The sequence below is a fragment of the Orbicella franksi genome, chromosome 14, assembly GCF_964199315.1.
Source record: "Orbicella franksi chromosome 14, jaOrbFran1.1, whole genome shotgun sequence".
NCBI lineage: Eukaryota > Metazoa > Cnidaria > Anthozoa > Scleractinia > Merulinidae > Orbicella > Orbicella franksi.
In genome coordinates, this window is record NC_138158.1 from 14,315,119 (window position 1) to 14,338,057 (window position 22,939).

Sequence of the window (22,939 nt, forward strand, 5' to 3'; positions counted from 1 at the left end):
TCCTCTTCTCTCGTAAGTTTTCGCGTCTCCTAGTTTTTGTTTTTCGTGTGATTTCGGAGGTTCAAATTTTAAAAGAGATTTATTTCAAGCTGTTTTAAATGGTTCTCTTGCTGTTTTCTTGCACGTACTCGTGTTAAGTATTTCAGCTGCAAAACTAGAGGGTTGGGTAAAAAAGGCGAAACTGGTTGAACCAGTTTTGTAACAGGCGCGTGATTTGTACGTTACTCGGCATTGCGCTCGAGACCTGACGTAACAAACGCCGCGGCAGTTATGACATCACTGTTTTTTTTGTTTGTTTCTGAGCGAAAAAAAAAAGAAGTAAGATGGGTTTCATGAAGGCGCTAAAAACCCTTGAAATCCTTGAAAAACCGGAAGCAATATTTAATCGAAGGCTTCAGTCAAATCCTTATTATCCGTTTCAGGAGGTTGGACGAAACAGTAAGTGACCGGCTATGGTAAAGATGCTTAAAATCATTTAGGCCACAGAATGAAAGGACAAGACCCAAATGTAATTAAGGTGCTAAGCTTGGGTTTTAGCATCTCTTCTTCATTCAGTCCTTTTTGCTATAAATTTAACACAAGCGTATTGAAATTTTTCGTGTTAAAAAAAACTATGTAATTGCCTGTTCAAGCTTTTTGGCACAGGCCCAGTTTTTCATTGTTCTTGAACAAATTGTTAGTAAGTTACCTAATTTCGCATGCAAATAGCCATAAAATAATCAACCGTAGAATAAATCGTACTAGTCAAAAGTTTTAGCTAAATTCAACGATCGACAGCGTCGGTAAAAATCTTCTGAGAATTTTGGTCATTCGTCATTCTGCCACGACCAACTATAGCGTGTGATTGCTGAACTACATCTGAGTGGGGTTTTAAAAGCGATAGCATTGATAAGAAGCGAACAAAAGTATTTTGATCTAGAGACATGCGCCGAGCAGTGAAACCCTCCATTTAATCGCGACATTCTGTGTCTTTGTAAAGTTTCTGGGACTTCGTTACGCACTATTTCTTGTGTTTCCGCTGTAGAAAGCTCACCAAATCCGCTGCTTACAGCCATGTCTTTCTGACAGAACTTTCGCTTCCCGCTGAGTATTTTAAGGTTTGAGAGCCGACCGTGGGTATGGAGATTCAGTGGACCAATCAGAAAGCCAGAAATGCATTATCCAGGGATGAGAATTTGATAAAAGATGAAAATCCTGGGAATATCAGCTCCGTTTAGCCGGAACCTTACATTCTTTACTTAGCCTTAGTATCCAATCCATCTTTAGACAGAGCAAGTTATAATCGGCTAACCACAGTAGGTACCAAAAGCTGAGATTTTATGACACAAGTCAGTTTTCAAAACTACTTGTACAAAAAATCAGTCCGACACGCTAATCTGTTGATTTTAATTCTAGTTGTAATTAAATCGCAGAGTTTGTTCTAACTCTAAGTCGGCGACGATTTTACATCGGGACATTCACGGCCGTGGTTTCCATAGTTACATTGGTCACGTGGGGACTTGCGCACGAGGCTAGCGTAAGTATTCTTCAAGTGGAGCATTATATTAGTCTTACCTTGTAAATAATTTTTGGTAAACTTACAAAAACAGTTGTCAATGACTAACGAGTCGAGAAGTCCGCATCTGGAAAGAAAAAACTAAGAACTTTCGCTCGCTCGCTACTGTTGAAAGTCTGTTAATACGGATGTTTATTACCTCATAACTTTTACGATGAAGCGAGTTTCATAAAACCCATCGGCGTAGCATTAAGCACGTGGACGTTCTTAATCTCTTGACACATTTAATTTTTCGGATTTAGATGTCTTGTAAGCTTAGGGTTTTTCCTATTCTGGTCACGTGACTGGTCATATATGGCCGTGATTTGAAACTTTTGCGGGACTCTTCAATGGAACAAACCTGTGCAAAAACTTATCATTAGGAGGTCTGCTGTTTAAAACAGGACCGCTAGAAATCTTCCTTAGCAACAAATTCATGACCAGTTTGTAGTTAAGAAGGATCCCCCTTAAAGACACAAAACGTCTGTCCGCAGTCGAGAACAAAACCTCGTACATGCGTAACTTACGATAACATCCCTTTAATAGCTCTCATGCGTTCCGTTAGTATAGTATTTTACACGAAAACGAGGTTATTATTTTTGGGTTTCCGTTAATACTATAGATGTCTTTCGGCTTCACTTGTTGATGTCATTTTTACGATATATACTGCTCCTTTGTTAAACTCCACGAAGCTTTTTTTTTTCTACAATACTGTTTTTAATCTTTAGGCAACTTAACAGTCTATATATCAATAAATCGGCTCGTCATAGTTCCTTAGCATTGTACTGAAAGCCTCTTTAATCGTGAAGACACATCGAGGGATGACTAGAAAGAGGTGTGTATCATAAAAACTACTATGCATCATGGCTGTACGACTCTGTCTGTTGAGTGGCCTGAGGAGGAATCAGGCAGCAATCTCTTGACGTACGTTCCCAGGCCATACTTATGACGAGCAATATTTAAAAATGAAGGTTTAATTTTAACTCCGTTCAAGGGCAGTCGACAGAAGCGGTTTGTATTGCAAAATCTGACCAATGACCCATCAGGGTTCTACTTTTTTACAACGTAAAAATATTAAAAATAGTTAAGTAAGGAAATGGCGGTAGTTAAAGAATGGTTGATCGCTTTCATTCAATGCGCTACCTTTTCAGCTATATTACAATTTAAAAAGTCACTTCTACTTAAAGGGCATAGGTTAGCTCGCTTCTTGCACTAATATTTTCTATCCTACCCTCCCTCCCCAGCAATACATGTTTTTTCCTCTCTTTATTGGTGGCGTGTCAGCCATCATGGCGTGGGAAAACCGTGGACATCGCAGATGTGTATTGGACAGTGAACGTGAACAGTACACGTGCTCAATTGGCGAACATTCAGTGGACAGTGGGAATTTTCACAACGTTTACATCAGACTCAAGGCTCAAAAACACGGTAAGATCGAACTTATTTATTCTTTCTGTAGTTGTCATCTTCTTGCCAGGCTGATACCATGATTTAGGATTATATTTAAACTCAATTTAATTGGTACCTCCAATGGGTACCTAATAATAATAATAATAATAATAATAATAATAATAATAATAATAATAATCACTTTATTTAAGTGTCGATGTATTTAGCACTAATGTGCTAATTGGGGACACTGTACATAAAGAAACAAAAATTTCAAATATGACATAAACTATTAAGAATCCCAACTGGTGGGAGGCTGACCAGTTGGCTATTTACACAACGCGGCCGAGGAGTTGAACTCGGGGCTACCGAGAACAAATCCAGATAGCGGTAGGGCGGAAGATTTGAACCAGGGACCTCCGAGAATTTTGGAAATCGCTCCATTGTCTTTCTATCTTTGACGAGGACACCTTTAACACGATATTTCATTACGAACGTCAACGAAATGATAAGCATCCATTCGTATCTGTTGGCCAGCTGATTGTTAGTTGATAAAAAGAAAAATGCAAAGTGCAAAAATGTCGTTCTTTTAAATCATTCAAAACTGAACATCCAACACATCCAAGTGGTAAAACCAAGACGGGATCTTTCGAAACTCACCATGGTAATGAATTTTCTTTTTTGACCCCATTTTTCAAATTCAGCAAGAGATGATGATCTTAGAGAACGGTCCCAGTGTCCTAGGATTATTTCTTGAAATTCTGTTATTAGTTTCGTAACACGTGGCACTTGCTATTCCTGACCTTGTAGCGCGGGGCAACACCCAGATTTTTCGAATACTGTCAGAGTATCCAGGACAAAATCCTGCTCAATTAAAAAATTCGACGCTCCAAACTGAATGGAACATTTCTCGAAATCCTTTGTATCTTCGCGAAATTTTGGGCACCAGTCATTCTGTTTACTCAGATTATAGTCTGTGATTGCTGCGCTACATTGTGATTCAATTTTAAGGCGTAAAAAGTACTTTAGCTTATGTGACAGCTTGCAAATGCGCCAAATCATGAAACTATCCCTTTGAGGACGTTGGTGCAAAAATTTGCCAACAATGATTTTTTTCTGAGCCTTTTACCGCTGTAAGATGATGCGTTAGCTATGTCAGCAATGTGAAAAAAATGGGGGTCACCGACTTCGCTTTGGAGATTACATTCCCGGAAGAACACCCTAAATCTGAAAGAATCGGGCTTCGTTATCGAGCAATTAAGGCCGCAGTGCCTGTAAGCCCAAATATATTGCAATTAGATCTTCGAAGTGAAATGCTCTCAGCCAAATATTGTTTAAATGTATCTATTACTAAAGAAAATTTAGTCAACTGGAGAGGTTCTTAAAAGAACAATTTCGCATTTAGCGACCTTAGTTTCAAGCGCCTTGCAGCTGCAAGAAGACAGGATTCGAGGTCCCGTGGACAGAAATCTTGATTTTTTTTTAACTTCCCACATTGATTTTTTTTGTTCATTTTTGGACAGTGTGGAGATAATTGTAAATAAAATTTGTTTCTGGAAAGAAAAGTAGGGGTCACCGAACTTCCAAGATCGTTAAATCCACGCAAAGCTATAGCAATGGCCATCTGCCCTATCATTGTCCATTTTAGTACTTTGCGCGCGCGCTCGATGCATGACGTGGCGTGTGAATTTGCGTGCGCAGTAAGCATGCGCAGAAACAACTAGCGCGAACGTCCTTAAGGGGCTATCAGGGTGTTTTTTTGTTACTTGAGAGTCGAAAGCAATTCAATTTACGTTTGCTTTACTATTACATTTCTGCTTTTAAGAGACTGGCGTGAAAAAAAACTCACGCCACTTTGTCATCCAATCGGACCTGAAAGCAAAACCAGTCCCGACTCGTACGCACATGGTTTTCTTCATTCATTCCACGTTAACTACATTTGCTTGAGTTTTGATTGGCTCACTGGATATGATTGTCCGTGTACTTTGTGATTGGCCAGAGTGATTATCTCAGTTTCGTCATTTGACGCACATTTGAAAACCGGTCTAGTCGCATTGTAGGTTAAGGAAATAAAGACTTTTGTTTGATTCAGTTTATCTTTATTCAGTAACCAATCTACTCCTACAACCGTTTATTCTTTCCCCATGTTTCACCTCATCTGCAGTAAGCCAGGCTGTGAAGAAAAATTTAAAAGCGAATTTAAAAGTTAAAGATATGTTTGGATATTCTTGTCTGCAAGGTTTGCTATTACTTCAGAAATGATTTTTTTCTTGGGATATCAATTTGCTTGTAAGACTAAGTATTAACAACTCATCAATTGAGGCATTGCTCACAACCTAATTTGCCTAAAATCTGAAAACAGCCATAACTTTTCAGCGACTAACCAAAACACCTTCAAAACTTGGCAACACTAACATAATATATTGTGTTGATTAGCTGGGTCACATGACCTGTTATCAATGTTTGATTGGATTTAAAGAAAATCGAAAATGGCCTAGTGGCGAGATACAATATAATGAACATAAATTGAAAATGTTATAGTGATTTTCTTGCTGTCCCTTTTACGATTATGATCGGAATGGTTGACAGGGATGTATCGTTTAAGAGAAAAATAGCAAAACAGGTTACGTGACATATTTTGTCTCTTAATATCTTTCAAGGGATGGTTTCTTTTAGTAAAGGCAAAGAATAAGTGATATCTTATACTTCGCTTAAGTTGACCATTCCCACCCCATTTGAGGTTTTACCATTGCCAAGATTATGACGTCATTAGAAACGTGACCACCATAAAAATATCGTAAGCGATAGGGCACTAAATGCCTATTGACGGTTACCTTTGGTGTACCTGGGGTAACAGACAACGTTGTTTCTGTAAGAAAATGGTTTAAACTTCGCGGGGATCTTAGCAAGGAACAAGTCCTGCCTTAGCTTGAGATGGTTAACAAAAGGAAGTCGCAAAGAAAACAAAACAAAACAAAACAAAATACTGGATAACTACTTGATCGTGCTAGTCCCTTTTACATCGTGACAGAAAATCCAAGTGAATATGGCTTCTTCGTACCTTATCAGCTGGGCTAAGCCTTTTATTTATCTTCTTTTTTCCCATGAAAACACCAAGGAACACCGGGTGTTGAATCGGGCACATAACAGCAACCCTTTTCGTTTTCGCACTCATCCCGGTCTGTCCCAAGTTCGCCACAGTCGATTCGTGCTTCTGGCGGAATCCCGTAGCATTTGCTATCTACACAACGACAAACCGAAAGTAATTAAAGAAAATAAGATGCTGACAGTAAGCCTATACGATATGTAAGAATATATCGGGTGACATTAATCAGTTTGTTTGCAAACTTAATGTTTGTTAATTTACTGATCTTGATGAGATAACAAAATTACAATCAAGGGAATTGGGTGTATGCAGTAGTAGTACTTTTAAGCGAAAATCTAAGTAATGTCAATATACATTCTTTCCGCATTTCATAGTTTAGGAAAATGATTTGTATTAACCTTGGTTATTAACTGCACACTAACCAGTTGGATAATAACAATAGGGAGTATCCCTGCCATAGTCAGTGTCGTCATAGCAACAGCTTCTGTCTTCGCATGTGTCCTCGTTTATACCCACCCATCCACAGTCGGTGCGATCTTCAAGTCTAATACTGCATGTGTCAGCTATATAGGAGAGTAAGTCATTGATAGATGATATTAGAACGAATTAGATGCTACACCATTCAGATGAAAAGGAGAGACGTAGTTGTCAAGTCCTACTTATTTTGGACACAAATTCTAAATACCGACATACATACCTTGATTGCCAAAGAAACAATATGGTACATCTGGCACTGTATGATCAAAACAACATTTTCGGACTTTCTCGCATTCATCACGTTGTATGCCATAATAGCCACAGTCAATTCGTTTTTCTGGGTCAATTCCGTAACACGGGCTATCTGCAAAAACAGAAAATATTATTGCTGAATATTAATGAGATAAATGTAAATGTTTGAAATGAGACGGACGATATCTATGAGTAGTAAGGGTAGCAAACGAGCTTTTTTCAGCGGCATATTTGACAACGCCATGATAAATTCCCTGAAAAGTTAATATGATTGGATAAGCGTAAATAACATACCTAGACACAGTAAAATGTTGAATATTACTTCCAAAGCCTCTGTGTATGTTGCTATCATTATACGCTGGTGAAAACTTGCCTTTAGCAGTTTAAAGATTGAAACGGTTAAATCGAAGGGAGACGAAAGTAATGAAAATAGTCACTATTATACTAATTCACCCTCAACTGTTTTAGAGTTATTGAGAGAGGATGAAGGGGAGAGTGTTAATCCCCATATAGACCTTATTACCAAGGCAATCGTTCTCAAATTAATTTAGACATGGTAACCAGTCACCTTACCACGTGCGTCGCGTGGATATTTTGACCGTATTTTCGTGGAAGGTGATGAAAAGCCAGTTGAACTGTCGTCCACATGAGCAAAAACTTGAGGGTGTTATTGTGCAAAAAGAGCCAGGTAACCCCCGTGTTTGGAGGGGCGGTGGCCTCATGGTTAGTGTGCCCGACCCCAGATACGTTCTTAAATAAGACACTTTACTCTCACAGTGCCTCTCTCTACCCAGGTGTATAAATGGGTACGTGCAAATTTAATGCTGGGGGTAACCCTGCGATGGACTAATATCCCATCCTGGGGGAGTAGAAATATTCCTAGTCGCTTCATGCTTCAGAAACCGGGATAAGCTCAGGCCTGATGGGCCACTTGGCTGGCCTTCCCTACCTCCGTTTTTGTTGCATTTGTGTAAGATTCATAGCATAACATAATTACAAATTGGACAAGTTTGAGAAAATTTTAAGCCTTTTCTTTTTTGATTGAATCCCTTTTTTAGTAGAATTAAGTTTTCAGTATACTAACCAGTTGGATAAAAGCAGTACTTAGTATCATGACCGTGGTCGGTGTCATCATAGCAACATTCTCTGTCTTCGCATGTATCCTCGTCAATCCCGAACCATCCACAATCGTTGCGGTCGTCAGGGCTAACATCGCATGGGTCTAGAGTTCATTGGAGAATTAATCATGATTTATGCTTAGACATGGGAAAGTCTTTTTTTACGGCCTAAAAGTGTTAACTTTTAGAACATTTACTAGGTACATATCTTTGTTTTGGCTTTATGGTAGAAAACCAGACAGTGAAGAGTTTAGAGGAAGCTGCTTTTTTCTCCTCAGTTTGTTTTTTCCTCTTAAGATCGATGTCACAAAACTTTGGAATGTCATCATTTGATAGTGGGCAGAACTTAACGCACTTGGCACACTTGAAATAAACTCGAAATATGATCTATTTTCTAAAGAAATTAAAAATTCAAATTAAGAGAAATGTTACCTGCCAATGAGTACCCTGCAAATGAAAGAAAAAAAGAGGTTTAGCATTTATTTTTGCTATTACTATAAAAATAAATCATTTGATAAAGTCCTCGAATTATCACTCTTTCATTGGTTGATACAACAAAATTAATATATCTTCGCACGGGAAGACCAAGATGTTTTGTTTTTTTTCGCATGATACCGGCTTCAGGTGCGTTTTTCCACATTGTGCAACCACCTCCTGTGAAGTCTTATCTTATCTTACTCTTACTTTAAACATTGTATATGCTGAAATGATTTTGATGTAGGATTGATGATACATCTTTCGAAAAAAAATTGCCAGTGGCATTATTAATGAAGCTTGTAAGCAATTTTGGAATCTGTGGAGCAAACAGTGTATAGTTACGGTGTTGTGATGGCAAATAATCAGTTTTCAGATCTTTCTTTTCTCTTATTGTGAATTATCTGTGTTAACTCAGATTAAACACCTACAGTGGGTGTCAAAAGCAGCTGACATGAAATGCGATATTTAAACGCTTATCCTATTTCAAATAAATCTAGCGATAATTCTCTGATACCCCCTTTGTTTGGGGAGGGGAGTGAGGATGTTTCCAAGAAGCTCAAAAAGAGAATTCTACTGCGAAATGTCTGAGAACTTTTGTTGCTCTTTGTATTCTTGGATTTTCTTAAAGAAACGCACTCTTACTTGAGAGGGGTTAGAGGTGATATGCGCGCTTTTTTATTTACATCCAAGGAGAAGCTAAACGAATGAAAATTAATACAGCTTCTTCGACTTCGTCTCAGTTTCATTCGGGATTAGCCGCGACAAAAATAATTTATTGGCGTTAAAAACAAAGCTGCTTGAAACGTTTTGCAAAAGAAAGTGATGCGGTTTTACAAGTTGTATCTGTTTAATGAGTCATCACTTGCATAAATATGTGTATAGGTGAATTTTTATTTCCTAATTTCGAAATTTTTTTAAGGAAAATTCATGGGAGTAAGCCTTGAAATTTGGCAACGTCGACAAAATCTAATTGTTGTAGTTAAATCATATTAGGAATAGCCTGTCTAAAAAACAGTTTTCTTGCGAACCGAACCGATGTACAACGTTGAAAATACGAAGTTGTCAAAGGCAGGAAAACATATTTATCTCTTGTTACACTGTAATTGCAAATTTTAGTGTCCCTATCCACGGTACGTAAACACATTTTGTTTTAAGTAAAGTTTTAGATAACATTTTCTACTTGATAACAATTGTTGTTAAAAGTGTAAACAGGGACGATGACACCTCTGCTTTGAAAAGTCACTGGGATGAGGGAAGCTGCTTTCAGTTCCCTTTAACATACGAAATTTACAAAGGACGAAATACTGATCCGATTTAGTTAAATTCTATTCGCTAAGTTAGTCTCCCCTGGCTTTTGTCTCTCCCCAAAGGCAGCATTTTTACTGACCGTAGTTTGGTTGAAAATCTATGAGCACTTGTAAATTGCTTTGAATTAGCAAAAGACGGGAAAGCTGGGCCGTTTTTGTTTTGGTTATATTTAAGTTGCTATTTCAGGCAGTGAGTTATCAATCAATCACTGTAAAATAATTTGCCCTTTGAAAACGTTTCTCTAGGTAAACAAAAAAAATTAACAGAAGGCAATGACTTGAAGCGTGGCTTAATAACGGAAAAAACACCCCTTGGAACGATTTGTTCAAAGCAATATCATTTCGATTAGTGATTATAGCTGATTATCAACCAAAAGCACAGTATGAAACAGTTAGAGTCTTGAAAGAAAAGCGAATCTTGAATGAAATCTATCTTACCTACGCACAGAATTAGCAGGAGAATTGTTGTGCCCTGCATTTTGTCCTATACTGTTTCTTGGTCAAGAAGCAAACGTCGACTGCCTACACAGTTTTGTGCTCAAGATTAAATGTACCACGGATCTTGATGACTCAGTTTTATCCATGGAAACCAAAGCTCAGACATTCATGCATTAAAAGTTGTCAATCTTCTCGGTCCCATTAGCGAATAGTCCTATGATATTGGCGGAAAGAGCTCTTAATTTAAATTTTTGCGAGCTAGCGTTATTCTGTGAAGAAAATTATACAAACTTAAAACTTTCTTTCCTTTTTCCCCGCAAATTGTCTCTAAGAAAGAAAAAAAGATAATAGTTAAAACGAATAACGTTTACCTGTTAAAACCTCTCCTCCAGCTACGGTGAATCGACCAATTTGGCAATAACACGTCTTTCCATTTTTTTTTTTTAACTCAAAAAAAGTAAGCCTCAGTGCTTAATTCAGCACACCGAATTTAAGAAAATTCGATGCAAACTTGTGGAAATATGGGACCCACAACTTGCCATTTTTAACAAAGAAATGCATACCACTAGAGGGGATATTTGTTCACAGCATACATTCGTTTCTCTCCAAGTTTAAGCTCCCATGTTTCCATGAGTTTGCAATGGATTCTTATGAAAGTTTGTAAAATTGCTAAATTTGGCGCGATAAATTGATCTGTGGAGGTAGTTTCTGTTTACATGAAAAAAAAAGTAAAAAAAAAAAAAAAATTAATTAATTAAAAAGGAGTCTGAGCTGAGCTTGTAGAAGTAAAAAGCCGTTGAGGTGTCCGCTTATCGCAGGTTTTGTGCAACAAAATGGCTTAGAATTGGTGTCCGCGTCCGCGTAACAGATTTGCAAGCTGAATGTAGGTTTAGTTTAAAGTAAATGTTGGAAGAGAAGTTTGGGACTCAAGCTGGTGTCCACTTGAAAGAGGGTGTCCCCTTAATATAGGGTGCGCTTAATACAGGTTTCACTGCATATCTTTCAAAGAAAAATAGCCAAAGGCAATTATCAATGAAGCTTGCCAGCAATTTTAGAATCTGTGGCGAAAATAGTCTATAGTTAAGGTATTGTGATGGCAAACAATCAATTTACAATTCTTTTTTTTTTCTCTTGATGTGAGTTACCTATGTTAACTCAGATTAAAAACCTACAGTGGGCGACAAAAGCAGTAAAAAATGCGATATTTAAACGCTTATTCTATTTCAAATCCTTTGTTTGGGAAGGGGAGGGGGGATGTTTCCAAGAAGCGCCAAACGAGAATTCTGCTGCGAAATGTCTGAACACTTTTGTTGCTCTTTTTATTTTTGGATTTTCTTAAAGAAACCCACCCTTACTTGAGAGGGGTTAAAGGTAATATGCGCGCTTTTTTATTTACATCCAAGGAGAAGCTAAACGAATGAAAATTAATACAGCTTCTTCGACTTCGTCTCAGTTTCATTCGGGATTAGCCGCGACAAAAATAATTTGTTGGCGTTAACTGAAAACAAAGCACAAATTGTCTGTAAGACAGAAAAAGATATCATCACAGCCATAAATATCTGTATAGGTGTATTTTTATTTCCTAATTTGGGAGTTTTTTTTAAAGGTAGATTCATAGGAGTAAGCCTTGAAATTTGGCAACGTCGACAAAATCTAATTGTTGTAGTTATATCATTTTAGGAATGGCCTGTCTAAAAAAGAGTTTCCTTGCGAACCGAACCGATATACAAGATGCTCTTACACGAATAACGTTGAAAATAAGAAGTTGTCAAAGGCAGGAAAACATATTTATCTCTTGTTACACTGTAATTGCAAATTTCAGTGCCCCTATCCACGGTATGTAAACACATTTTGTTTCAAGCAAAGTTTTAGAAAACATTCTCTACTTGATAACAATTGTTGTTAAAAGTTTAAACAGGGACGGTGACAACCTCTGCTTTGAAAAGTCACTGGGATGAGGGAAGCTGCTTTCAGTTCCCTTTAACATACGAAATTTGCAAAGACCTATCCGTTCTAGTTAAATTCTATTCGTTAATTTAGTCTCCCTTGACTTTCTTCTCTTCTCGCAGCCAGACAGTATTTTTACTGAACGACGTTTCGTTTAAAATCTATGAGCCTCTGTAAATTGCTTTGAATTACCCAACGACGGAAAAACCACGCCGTTTTTGTTTTGGTCATACTTAAGTTGCTATTTCAGACAGTGAATTATCAATCAATCACTGTAAAATAATTTGCCCTTTGAAAACGTTTCTCAGTAGGTAAACAAAAAATTAACAGAAGGCAATGATTTAACACGTGGCATAATAACGAAAAAAACACCCCTTGGAACGATTTGTTCAAAGCAATATCAATTCGGCTAGTGATTATAGCTGATTATCAACCAAAAGCACAGTATGAACTAACAGTTAGAGTCTTGAAAGAAAAGCGAATCTCGAATGGAATCTTTCTTACCTACGCACAGAACTAGCAGGAGAATTGTTGTACCCTGCATTTTGTCGTCTAGTGTTTCTTGGTCAAGAAGCAAACGTCGACTGCCTACGGAGTTTTTGTGCTCAAGATTAAATGTACCACGGATCTTGATGACTCAGTTTTATCCATGGAAACCAAAGCTCAGACATTCATGCATTAAAAAGTTGTAAATCTTCTCGGTCCCATTAGCGAATAGTCCTATTATATTAGCGAAAAGAGCTCTTAATTTAAATTTTCGCGAGCTAGCGTTATTCTATGAAGAAAATTATACAAACTTAAAACTTTCTTTTCTTTTTTCCCGCAAATTGTCTCTAAGACAGAAAAAAATATAATAATTAAAACGCTTAACGTTTACCTGTTAAAACCTCTCCTCCAGCTACGGTGAATCGACCAATTTTGCAATAACACGTTTTTCCATTTTTTTTTAACTCAAAAAAAAGTAAGCCTCAGCGCTTAATTCAGCACACCGAATTTAAGAAAATTCGATGCAAACTCGTGGAAATATGGGACCCAAAACTTGCCATTTTTAACAAAGAAATGCATACCACTAGAGGGGATGTGTTTTCACGCCATACATTTGTTTGTCACCAAGTTTGAGCTCCCATATTTCCATGAGTTTCCAACGGATTCTTATAAAACTTTGCAAACTTACTAAATTTGGCGCGATAAATTGATCTGTGGAGGTAGTTTCTATTTACATGAAAAAAAAAAAGTAAAAAAAAAAAATAATAAATTAAAAAGGAGTCTGAGCCGAGCTCTTAGAAGTAAAAAGCCGTTGAGGTGTCTGCTTATTGCAGGCTTTGTGCTACAAAATGGCTTCGAATTGGTGTTTGCGTCCGCTTAACAGATTTGTAAGCTGAATGTAGGTTTAGTTTAAAGTAAATGTTGGAAGAGAAGTTTGGGACTCAAGCTGGTGTCCACTTGAAAGAGGGTGTCCCCTTAATATGGGGTGCGCCAGTGATACAGGTTTCACTGCACATCTTTCGAAGAAAAATAGCCAGAGGCAATTATCAATGAAGCTTGCTAGCAATTTCAGAATCTGTGGCGCAAATAGTCTATAGTTAAGGTGTGGTGACGGCAAACAATCAATTTACAATCCTTTTTTTTCTCTTGATGTGAGTTATCTGTGTTAACTCAGATTAAAAACCTACAGTGGGCGACAAAAGCAGTAAAAAAATGCGATATTTAAACGCTTATTCTATTTCAAATAAATCTAGCGATAATTCTCTGATACCCATTTTGTTTGGGAAGGGAAGAGGGGATGTTTCCAAGAAGCTCGAAAAGAGAATTCTGCTGCGAAATGTCTGAACACTTTTGTTGCTCTTTTTATTTTTGGATTTTCTTAAAGAAACGCACCCTTACTTGAGAGGAGCTATAGGTAATATGCGTGCTCTTTTATCCACATCCAAGGAGAAGCTAAACAAATAAAATTGATACAGCTTCTTCGACGTCGTCTCAGTTTCATTCGGGATTAGCCGCGACGAAAATAATTTACTGTTGTTAACTGAAAACAAAGCTGCTTGAAACGTTTTTGGGAAAGAAAGTGATGTGCTTTTACAAGTTGTATCTATTTGATGAGTCATCATTTGCATAAACATGTGTGTAGGTGTATTTTTATTTCCTAATTTGGCAGTTTTTTTTAAGGTAGATTCATGGGAGTAAGCCTTGAAATTTGGCAACGTCGACAAAATCTAATTGTTGTAGTTATCTCATTTTAGGAATAGCCTGTCTAAAAGACAGTTTTCTTGCGAACCGAACCGATGTACAAAATGCTCTTACATGAATAATGTTGAAAATAAGAAGTTGTCAAAGGCAGGAAATATATTTATCTCTTGTTACACTTGAATTGCAAATTTTAGTGCCCCTATCTACGGTGTGTAAACACATTTTGTTTTAAGCAAAGTTTTAGATAACATTTTCTACTTGATAACAATTGTTGTGAAAAGTGTAAACAGGCGGACGGTGACAACCTCTGCTTTGAAAAGTCACTGGGATAAGGGAAGCTGCTTCTAGTCCCCTTTAACATACAAAATTTACAAAGAACTATCCGCTCTTGTGAAATTCTATTCGTTAGTTTAGTCTCCCATGACTTTCTTCTCTTCTCGCAGTCAGACAGTATTTTTACTGAATGGCGTTTCGTTTAAAATCTACGAGCCTCTGTAAATTGCTTTGAATTACCCAACGACGGAAAAACCACGCCGTTTTTGTTTTGGTTATATTTAAGTTGCTATTTCAGACATTGTTTTGTCAATTAATCACTGTAAAATAATTTGCCCTTTGAAAACGTTTCTTTAGGTAAACAAAAAATTAACAGAAGGCGATGACTTAAAGCGTGGCTTAATAACGGAAGAAAACACCCCATGGAACGATTTGCTCAAAGCAATATCATTTCGGCTAGTGATTATAGCTGATTATCGACCAAAAGCACAGTATGAAACAGTTAGAGTCTTAATTGAAGAGAAGCCAATCTTGAATGGAATCTATCTTACCTACGCCCAGAATTAGCAGGAGAACTGCTGTACTCTGCATTTTGTCGTCTACTGTTTCTTGGTCAAGAAGCAAACGTCGACTACGTACAGAGTTTTTGTGCTCAAGATTAAATGTACCACGGCTCTTGACGACTCAGTTTTATCCATGGAAACCAAAGTTCAGACATTCATGCAGTTAAAAAGCTGTCAATCTTCTCCGTGCCGTTAGCGAAGAGTCCTATTGTATTAGCGGAAAGTGCCCTTAATTAAAAAAACATTTTGCGAGCTAGCGTTATTTTATGAAGAAAATTATTCAAACTTAAAATTTTCTTTTCTTTTTTCAAAGATTAAATCCGCACAAATTGGCGACATTCCCGTTGCCGTTGCCGTTGCCATCGTGGATATCGTAAACTCCCTAATAACTCGGCTATTGATTATGTGCTTTTTTGTGGGATACCTGATACCTGTCGTATCCCACACTAATGTCATCGGCTCGTGTCCGTTAATGCGACCGAGACATTCCACACTTGTACCCTTTTTGGGTACCTATTTTTTACATGACTCTCTCTGTGACTGAAGTCATGGTCCGTTATTAGGTTATTACGTGCTGATTATTCTTCTGGAAGAATCTTTCTGCCGATTTTCTGAAATCTTTCTATCGAGTTTCTGTTCCTTTGCCATCAGCGCCACAAACAATAATACACCATTATAGTGCTATGTTAGTCTATAAGGAGTTCTTAAAATGCCAGATTTTGTGAGGATCGACAGATATCTTAATCCATTTCTTCTACATGTGTTTCTTTATAGTTATGTCGCATTCGCCATGGATACCAATCAACTAGGAAACGATGTAAGAATATCTGCAGTTTAAAAAGAATCTGAAATATGGTGTGGAGTCCCAGAGAAATGCCAGAATTTCTCATATTCAGTATTTGTCCATGTTTCTCTCAAATTCTAGTACTGAATCTCAGCTTGTTTTAGCAGGAAATCCGAAAATCTGAATCTCCTGCTGTTGACCGTTATGGACACGAATATGTTAACACATGAATACTTTTATCTTAAAAGACATACATTCTCACTAAGAAATTTACCCTGCTATAAGGCTCAGACGGGGATTGTGATCGATTCTTCGTAACTCCAGTCATACAAACGGTGTCTGGCAAACGTTTTGGGGCCAGATATGTCAACGTTTTCAGCGTGAATTACGTGGCTGTGATAATATGCTTATTGAACGTAAACAACCTGCTGTCTGTGCCTGAAGCTATGGTCTGTCACTACAGAAGAGTGGTTATTATTTTTCTTTCTATCGAGTTTCTGTAAACCGTCAGTTTGCAGACGGAATTGAGAGTATATATTCCGAGCCCTCTGGTTTGCTAAGTTCATATTTTCTAATTTTCACCAAATGAAAGTGCTTCAGCACAAAATTAAGTTATTCAAGGCTTACTACGTGTTTTCAAATTTCTGGTTTTACTGGTTTGACACGTTTTACTGTTATCGATTCAAACGTCGGCGTGTAAACTTGGGATGCCGTTTTGTTCGTTAGACGCATTTTTATGACAGTCCAAGTCGTTGCTAACTTTCTCAATTTTATAAATAAGTAATTAGATGAATACTAACCAGCGAATTCAGATAATTCGAATGTCTTTGTTATTTGTCTGCTCTATTAAATTCTGCTAACTGTACTCGGTTTAATGTTCGTCTAAGGCCATCTGGTTGGTTGAACTTGAGTTTTCGTTCAGTGTTGATTCTGCTCTAGTTCCTTTCCTAACGGATAAATCCCGAATTCTTGAGGAGTACACACTTTATATTGAAACACCATTAATTATTTACAGGAAACAGCACAGGGAAGCGGCGGTTCTCCCCCTCTTAAGATGTTTAAACACGACACACCTTCTCAGAGGGTTATGTCAACACGAAAAGCCGCCAGCCAATAAATTAACAGAACCTCTAGCATTAGATGCAAGCTGTTAGGTGGACGACGAGTAGTCCCTCTTTCGATTAGTTCATCGTGCTTGACGCGAAAGAAAGCCGCAAGGAAAAAAAAAATGCCCCGCGAAATTTGGCGCAGCCATGTTTTCCTCGCGGTTTATTTACGGTCACCCTCGACAGACTGAGCGAAAGAGGAACTACCCGTAGTCTTGCAGTTAGCAGTAAAATAGACTTCCGCAAGAGAGCGATAGTATTACAGTCATGTTCTCCCGGCCTGCTTGCTTTGTAGTCAACAATGGGAAAAGTGTTAAAAGGAAAGCGCTTTACACGACAACAAAAGGATGTCGAAGACCAAGTGCTCACACAAGGAATTTTCTTTAAGAGGCGCCCTCTGTAAATTTCAACTATGGCCATTTGGACCAGAAAAAATCAAATTCCTCGAACTTTCTCCGATGAATAGTCTAGATAAGTGATTCACAAAAATATAACTTTCAGTTCAATTCGTATTGATTTAAACATGAGCTTCTGCTTGCAGGCATTTTCTAGGTTATTTTTGCAGGGTAGGTGGTGGTGGTGGTGGAGGGGGGGTCTTGTATAAAAAAAAAAAATCAAGAAAAAAGAAAACGATAGACAGTATCAGGTCAAAAGATTATGATCTGTGTATCTTGATCAGCTTTATCAGTTCATCAGTGAGGCCCTATTAGGGGTTTTCAAGCAGAAGCTCATGTTCAAATCACTGGTAAAGCCAGTTACTAGCTTAGTCACAGAAATGCATAAAATGGCTTTAATGGCGGTTACATTTTCACTTCCTACCCACCATAACCCTACCCGTTGGAATGTGCATTTGTCAGATGTAACGCAATCTGTGGAATAATGGCGGGTGCACAACAGATCAAAACAGAACTGAGCTTAAACGAGTTCTTGATGAGAATCCTCGATTAAGAGGAGGATTTCAAAGGCTGCTTACAGACTCTGGGTCAGTTAGGATCTCAGCAAATTGTTAAACTTCTTGTAATCGGCGGCTTATGAGACGAAAGACAAATAATATTGATAGATGTTAGTAAGGTGGCCGAACACAGTTTTCGCGCGCGCTTTTGCTGATGTCATTCAGCGCACGCACAAGGATTGCTAAAAACAAGTATGCCGTCAATAGAGCGATCATTTTATTTACTATCTGCGTTATTTTTCTCTATAATTGAACCAAGAGTATTGATGGCTTTAGTCTTTTATTACAAAGATATGTTAGGAAAGGTAACGCTGCAAAGAACCCAGCAATTCTCAGCTTTTTCTTTGTTACCGAAAGAACCCAGTTAAATGCAGCGCATGCGTAGTAGGTCAAAAAATTGCGATTGAATGAAAATTGCACTCTCGGAAATACGCCTATTACTCGAAAACCACTCATTAGAATTTCACGAAATTTGGCACGAAAATACTTAAGGAAATAAGTAACTGGAGTATTGAAAATGATTGAACTTTAACAAAGGAAATTATAGATATTCCAGTGAACCCTCAACAAGGGATAATTAAAGATCTCTCTGTTGAATTATTAACAAAATGGTGTTAACTTGTGAGAATCGTTACAAGCTTGTTGCATGCAAATTACAAAGAAAATCTAATGACTAGATTTTCTATAAATAAACAAAACCGATTTTAAAGGCCTATTTATATTTATTCATGTTACCATGGCAACGGCACATACGTCAGCTTAACCATCAAAAAACCAAAGTTTGTGATGTTAACTTGCTTGCTGCCATTTTTGGCGACTGAAGGATCAAGGGTTTTAGAGAAAAAGGTGAATGAACACAGGCATCAAAAACTGTATTCAGCCACCTTAAGCGGGCTTCGGAGAGTTGAAATCTGCTTAATCGTGGGCGATGGGTGAGAGTAATTTCGTACACTAATCACCGAAAATGTGGCTGAAACATACTGGAAATATAACATGAGGCATCGTGGAACATCCAGTTGTCGACATGTCGCGAGGTAAGTGGAATATATCATTGTTTTCTCTGTGCATCGTTATTTTCACGTTACTATGCTAATTAGGACGGCGGTCTTTGTTGACAAAAGCACAGCTTAAACTTCTTCTTCTAACATTTTACACTTTTAACTGCCCCCAAAGTTTATTGCATGTTTTTACAGGTGAGACATTACTCTTTAAGTGGAGGGTAGGTTTGGGATCTCAAGTGAGGTACTTTTGGTGATATTTACTTTTAAAACTTCGCCTTTTTTATGGCGCTTCATGAGTAGTCCGAAAGGGAAGAAATTTAAAATTCTGAACGCCCTCTCAGAGGGGCAAAACCAAGATGGTGGCCCCAGCGCTAAAATACGAATCGAATTGAACTGAAAGTTATATTTTTGTGAATCACTTATCTAGACCATTCATCTGAGAAAGTTTGAGGAATTTGATTTTTTCTGGTCCAAATGGCCATAGTTGAAATTTACAGAGGGCGCCTCTTAAATAGCAGTCTGTCAAGAGAGGATGAGTGTAAGAGAGCGGCCTTATTCACAAAAGATAATCCCTCCCAAGTTAGCCGTTGCTTTCAGGATCGAAAATCCGGGAGGGTCTGGAGATAGCAAATCCCAGTAGCCTGCGTCATAGCCGCCCTCACTCAGAAAGAAGGTGGGAGGGTGGGTATGTCGGGGAGGATGGGGAGGGTGGGTAGGGTGAGGGAGGCGGGGAGGGCGGCGACGGTGGCTTTGACACAAGCTACAGCACAAGCGACTTTACACGCATTTTCATCCCCCTCGAAAACATCCACGTACCGCAAGTGGTATCATTACCTGTGGAAAGACTGGATATCATGTCTAAAAATAACTTGAGGATGATTACCTTGAGAATATAAAGGCCTAAATTAGGGATTAACTCTCCTACCCTTCATCCTTTCACAACGTTCAGTCTGTTAAACAATCAGATTTTGAGCTCGAGATTTCTATCGCGCGATAGAAATCGATGTCGAATAATCCAATTGTTTTGATATAAATCTACTAGGCGTCCAAAACTTTATCGAAATCCTCCTCAGCAGACACTTCGAAAACGCCAAGAAGCAGCCGTCATTTTGTTAACAAGGAAATACCGCTACGCTACTCACTATCTATCACAAAATAGATAGTGAATAGCGTAGCCAATCAAAGAACGGCACGTGATATTCCGCTAGCAGAGTTTATACTAAAAATAGATGTATAAAATGCAAGAAGTTTATGTACTAGCCTGTACTAGCCTGACATGTCAGTCATCTCCCGCCCTCAGCTTTAGGATGAGGGCGGGAGATGACCGACATGTCAGGCTATTCATGTACATGGGAGAATCGTTCTATGGGGTCATTATTTCTTGCTACAAGTTGATAATTAAATTTTCAAAAGAACTCGAAAATTAGTTACCGACGACGAAGGACCACAGTTTTTAGATCATAACCGTAAACGTTTGTTCCATCAAAAAGCTCTATTACGTGCGCAGTTCCTGTACTGTTATTTATTTAGCTGTTATTTTGTCACGCAACACTCATCTGCACGAGGGTTTCCTGACGACCTCTGGGCCACTGCATTTTTTTCTTAGGTGCCGGTCAGATGTATTACTACGTGGTATTCAATGGATTTCACGTGACCGAACAAAAGATTACATCATACTCTAAAAATGACAAGGTAAGTGAGTGATAACTCCAGGTAAATCATTAGATATCGCTGTCATTTATCGGCTTAGAAGCTGATAATATCATTTCTTTTACTTAAGCTCAGTGAATGCTGTTGATCAGTACTTGGTGTGGTGCTGCTCGGTAAGCTGTAAGCATGCAGTGATATTCACGTTAGAGTAAGTATGTGCACGGGTGTGTGAAACCTCAAGCGAAAGCTATTGAGCAGTAATTCCATATGATATTTTTTATTCTATGTTCTTTATTTCTTCATGGATTGTTTAGAAGCTACGTGTTTTGGCCAAGAGATTAGCGGAAAACCTCAATCTAAACTACTTTGATGTTAAAGCGAATTCGAAGGATCGTATCCTTTATATAAATCAAAGGAAATTTTAAATTAACATTACATGAAAACCTAATTAGTACATCCCAAATAATTTTTCTAACTATTCCAATTCGTACCTCTACGGTACGCTTCGGTAAGATCTCAAGGGAAATTTGGTGGAGCTATAATAGCCATGAGAGACGAAATAAGGCAGTTAGATATCAACACGAAAGACCGACTTTAAATTTGACCACATTTCCAAACTTCGAGAAGAGAGTCGAAAATACGACGCGTAGCGGAATATTATTGAAGAACATCTCACGTTTAGAAATGTGGTCAAACACGGTTTTTCGTGTTTGATGTTTCGCCTCAACCGAAGCTAAAACTCAGGAGAAAACGGAGAAATAGAACCATTAATATCGATACTAATCAAGTAAACAATAGCCTCCATTTTGTGCGAGAATATGCTAGGATAATATTCCGCCGACATTATCTGTTCCGAGAAGCGAACAGTTTTCCGAGAGCAAAGCTCGAGGAAAACTGTGAGCTGAATTAGCATATTCCCGCGCATAATGAATTATTAATGAGTTTGCCAATGATATGCCGTAGAGGTGTACTAAACAAGATATAATTAGGCATTTACTGCTTCCAAAATTTGGCGGTGAATCCACCGACATATCAGGTCCGTTACATGATATCAGGACAGAAGACTTGGCTTCTGATTGGCTAATTGCTCATTTGGGTACGATGTACACCCTGCCCTTATCTTCCTTGACTTGCGTGAGATGTTATCCGACATCGTCCTGTGGTTCAAGTCCCAAGTTGCAGTAACAGCGAAGTCATTGTTACCAATCCTGTTTAATTACCCTGAAACCAATATTCAAATAACCTCGTGCATGGATATTCGATAAGACCTGACATTCACTGTTTGTTATTTTCTTAAAGCATCTGACGCCTTGACTCTTTCGTAAAATGTGAAATAAACATTAAAGAAGTGTGATTTTTTCAAAGTTTTTAAGAGTGCCTTTTTACTTGTTTATACCCGGAGGAGACACCCATATAAAAAGGGCGGGGTGCTCGTCGGAAATTTTGAAAACAACCTCCAAGAGTTACCAAGATCCTGTCTTGCGCGTGTGGCTTGAATTTTTTCTCCCATACGAGGAACTAATTCTTACGTAACACATTATCTCCTGTCATATTTCTTTTTCGGCTCAGTACCGTAAAAGGTAACACAAAAGCTCCCACTGTGGACCTTTTGAGGCTGAACACCCTGAAAGTTACCAAAACCGCTTTTTAGCCCCTAACAGGTTTGACGAGCACGCCCGTCATTTTTATATGGGAGTACCCCCCCCCCCCCGGGGGTCTATACCTTTTTATCTTTTATTTGTAGTGTTTGGTTAACCAGCGCTTACTAACGATTGCTTAAAACCTTGTCCTCGGACAGCGACAATTCAGTTCGGGACCTCCTTTAGCCGATAAGCATCACGAAAATTCTTTTGAAATTTTCTAAAAGTGGGCTAATAGCTGGTTTTCACATGACGTCACCAAACTTCGAACTACAAAACTATTGATCTTCCTGATATTTTACTTAGATGATGTATAAGAGCAGCTGAAAACTAATATTCATACAAATTTTCGCTCCGAATGGGCTCTTGGTTTTGTGATACACTACGCTTGAATTTCTAAGCTTTTGCGCGACGCGGCATTTACATGACGGCCTAGAGAGCTGTCATGATGGTTAAAAAAGTGACTTATTTCGGGGAACTTGGCTATCTGAACAGTTCATGTCTTAGAAAAAGTATTATTTTAATGTTTTACAGTTTCTCGAGGGATAAATTCACGCTTTTATAGCAAAACGCAGTGACAGATGTTTCTGTCGGTTTCCGGCCGCCATGTTGGTGCCCACACGGATGGGCACCAGCACGGCGTCTCCATAAAAATCTCTATAAATTTGGGTAAAAAATTTCTCCGCATATCTCGCATAAGAAAAATTGCTGTGACCAGAATTTTGGCGAGAATCTTTG

At 38.2% G+C, this 22,939-nt stretch overlaps 2 protein-coding genes across 5 annotated transcripts; one reads left to right on the forward strand and one right to left on the reverse strand.

Annotated features, from left to right (window-relative positions):
* The first annotated feature begins 52 nt into the window (after positions 1-52).
* On the forward strand, positions 53-22,049 carry LOC145467452 (cation channel sperm-associated auxiliary subunit theta-like). 2 transcript variants are annotated; one of them, XM_081451008.1, is made up of 6 exons: positions 53-438; positions 1,413-1,516; positions 2,779-2,962; positions 20,518-20,603; positions 20,876-20,954; positions 21,701-22,049. In XM_081451008.1, exons 1-6 carry the CDS (start codon positions 324-326, stop codon positions 21,775-21,777), a joined length of 645 nt encoding a protein of 214 aa, XP_081307134.1. In that variant the 5' UTR covers positions 53-323; the 3' UTR covers positions 21,778-22,049. The 2 variants fall into 2 exon arrangements, 1 of the variants encoding a protein (XP_081307134.1); XR_014042053.1 differs by lacking the exons at positions 53-438; positions 1,413-1,516; positions 2,779-2,962 and having other exon boundaries at positions 20,576-20,769; positions 21,701-21,743.
* On the reverse strand, positions 4,991-15,200 carry LOC145467843 (uncharacterized). 3 transcript variants are annotated; one of them, XM_081451450.1, is made up of 7 exons: positions 15,057-15,200; positions 8,309-8,323; positions 7,843-7,980; positions 6,727-6,870; positions 6,452-6,592; positions 5,985-6,164; positions 4,991-5,096 (listed from the first exon to the last, which is right to left on the reverse strand). In XM_081451450.1, the coding sequence occupies exons 1-6, from the start codon at positions 15,094-15,096 to the stop codon at positions 6,007-6,009; spliced, it is 636 nt and encodes a 211-aa protein (XP_081307576.1). In that variant the 5' UTR covers positions 15,097-15,200; the 3' UTR covers positions 4,991-5,096; positions 5,985-6,006. The 3 variants fall into 3 exon arrangements, with proteins under 3 accessions (XP_081307576.1, XP_081307578.1, XP_081307577.1); XM_081451452.1 differs by lacking the exon at positions 15,057-15,200 and adding an exon at positions 12,550-12,763; XM_081451451.1 differs by lacking the exon at positions 15,057-15,200 and adding an exon at positions 10,099-10,593.
* Positions 22,050-22,939: the final 890 nt, after the last annotated feature.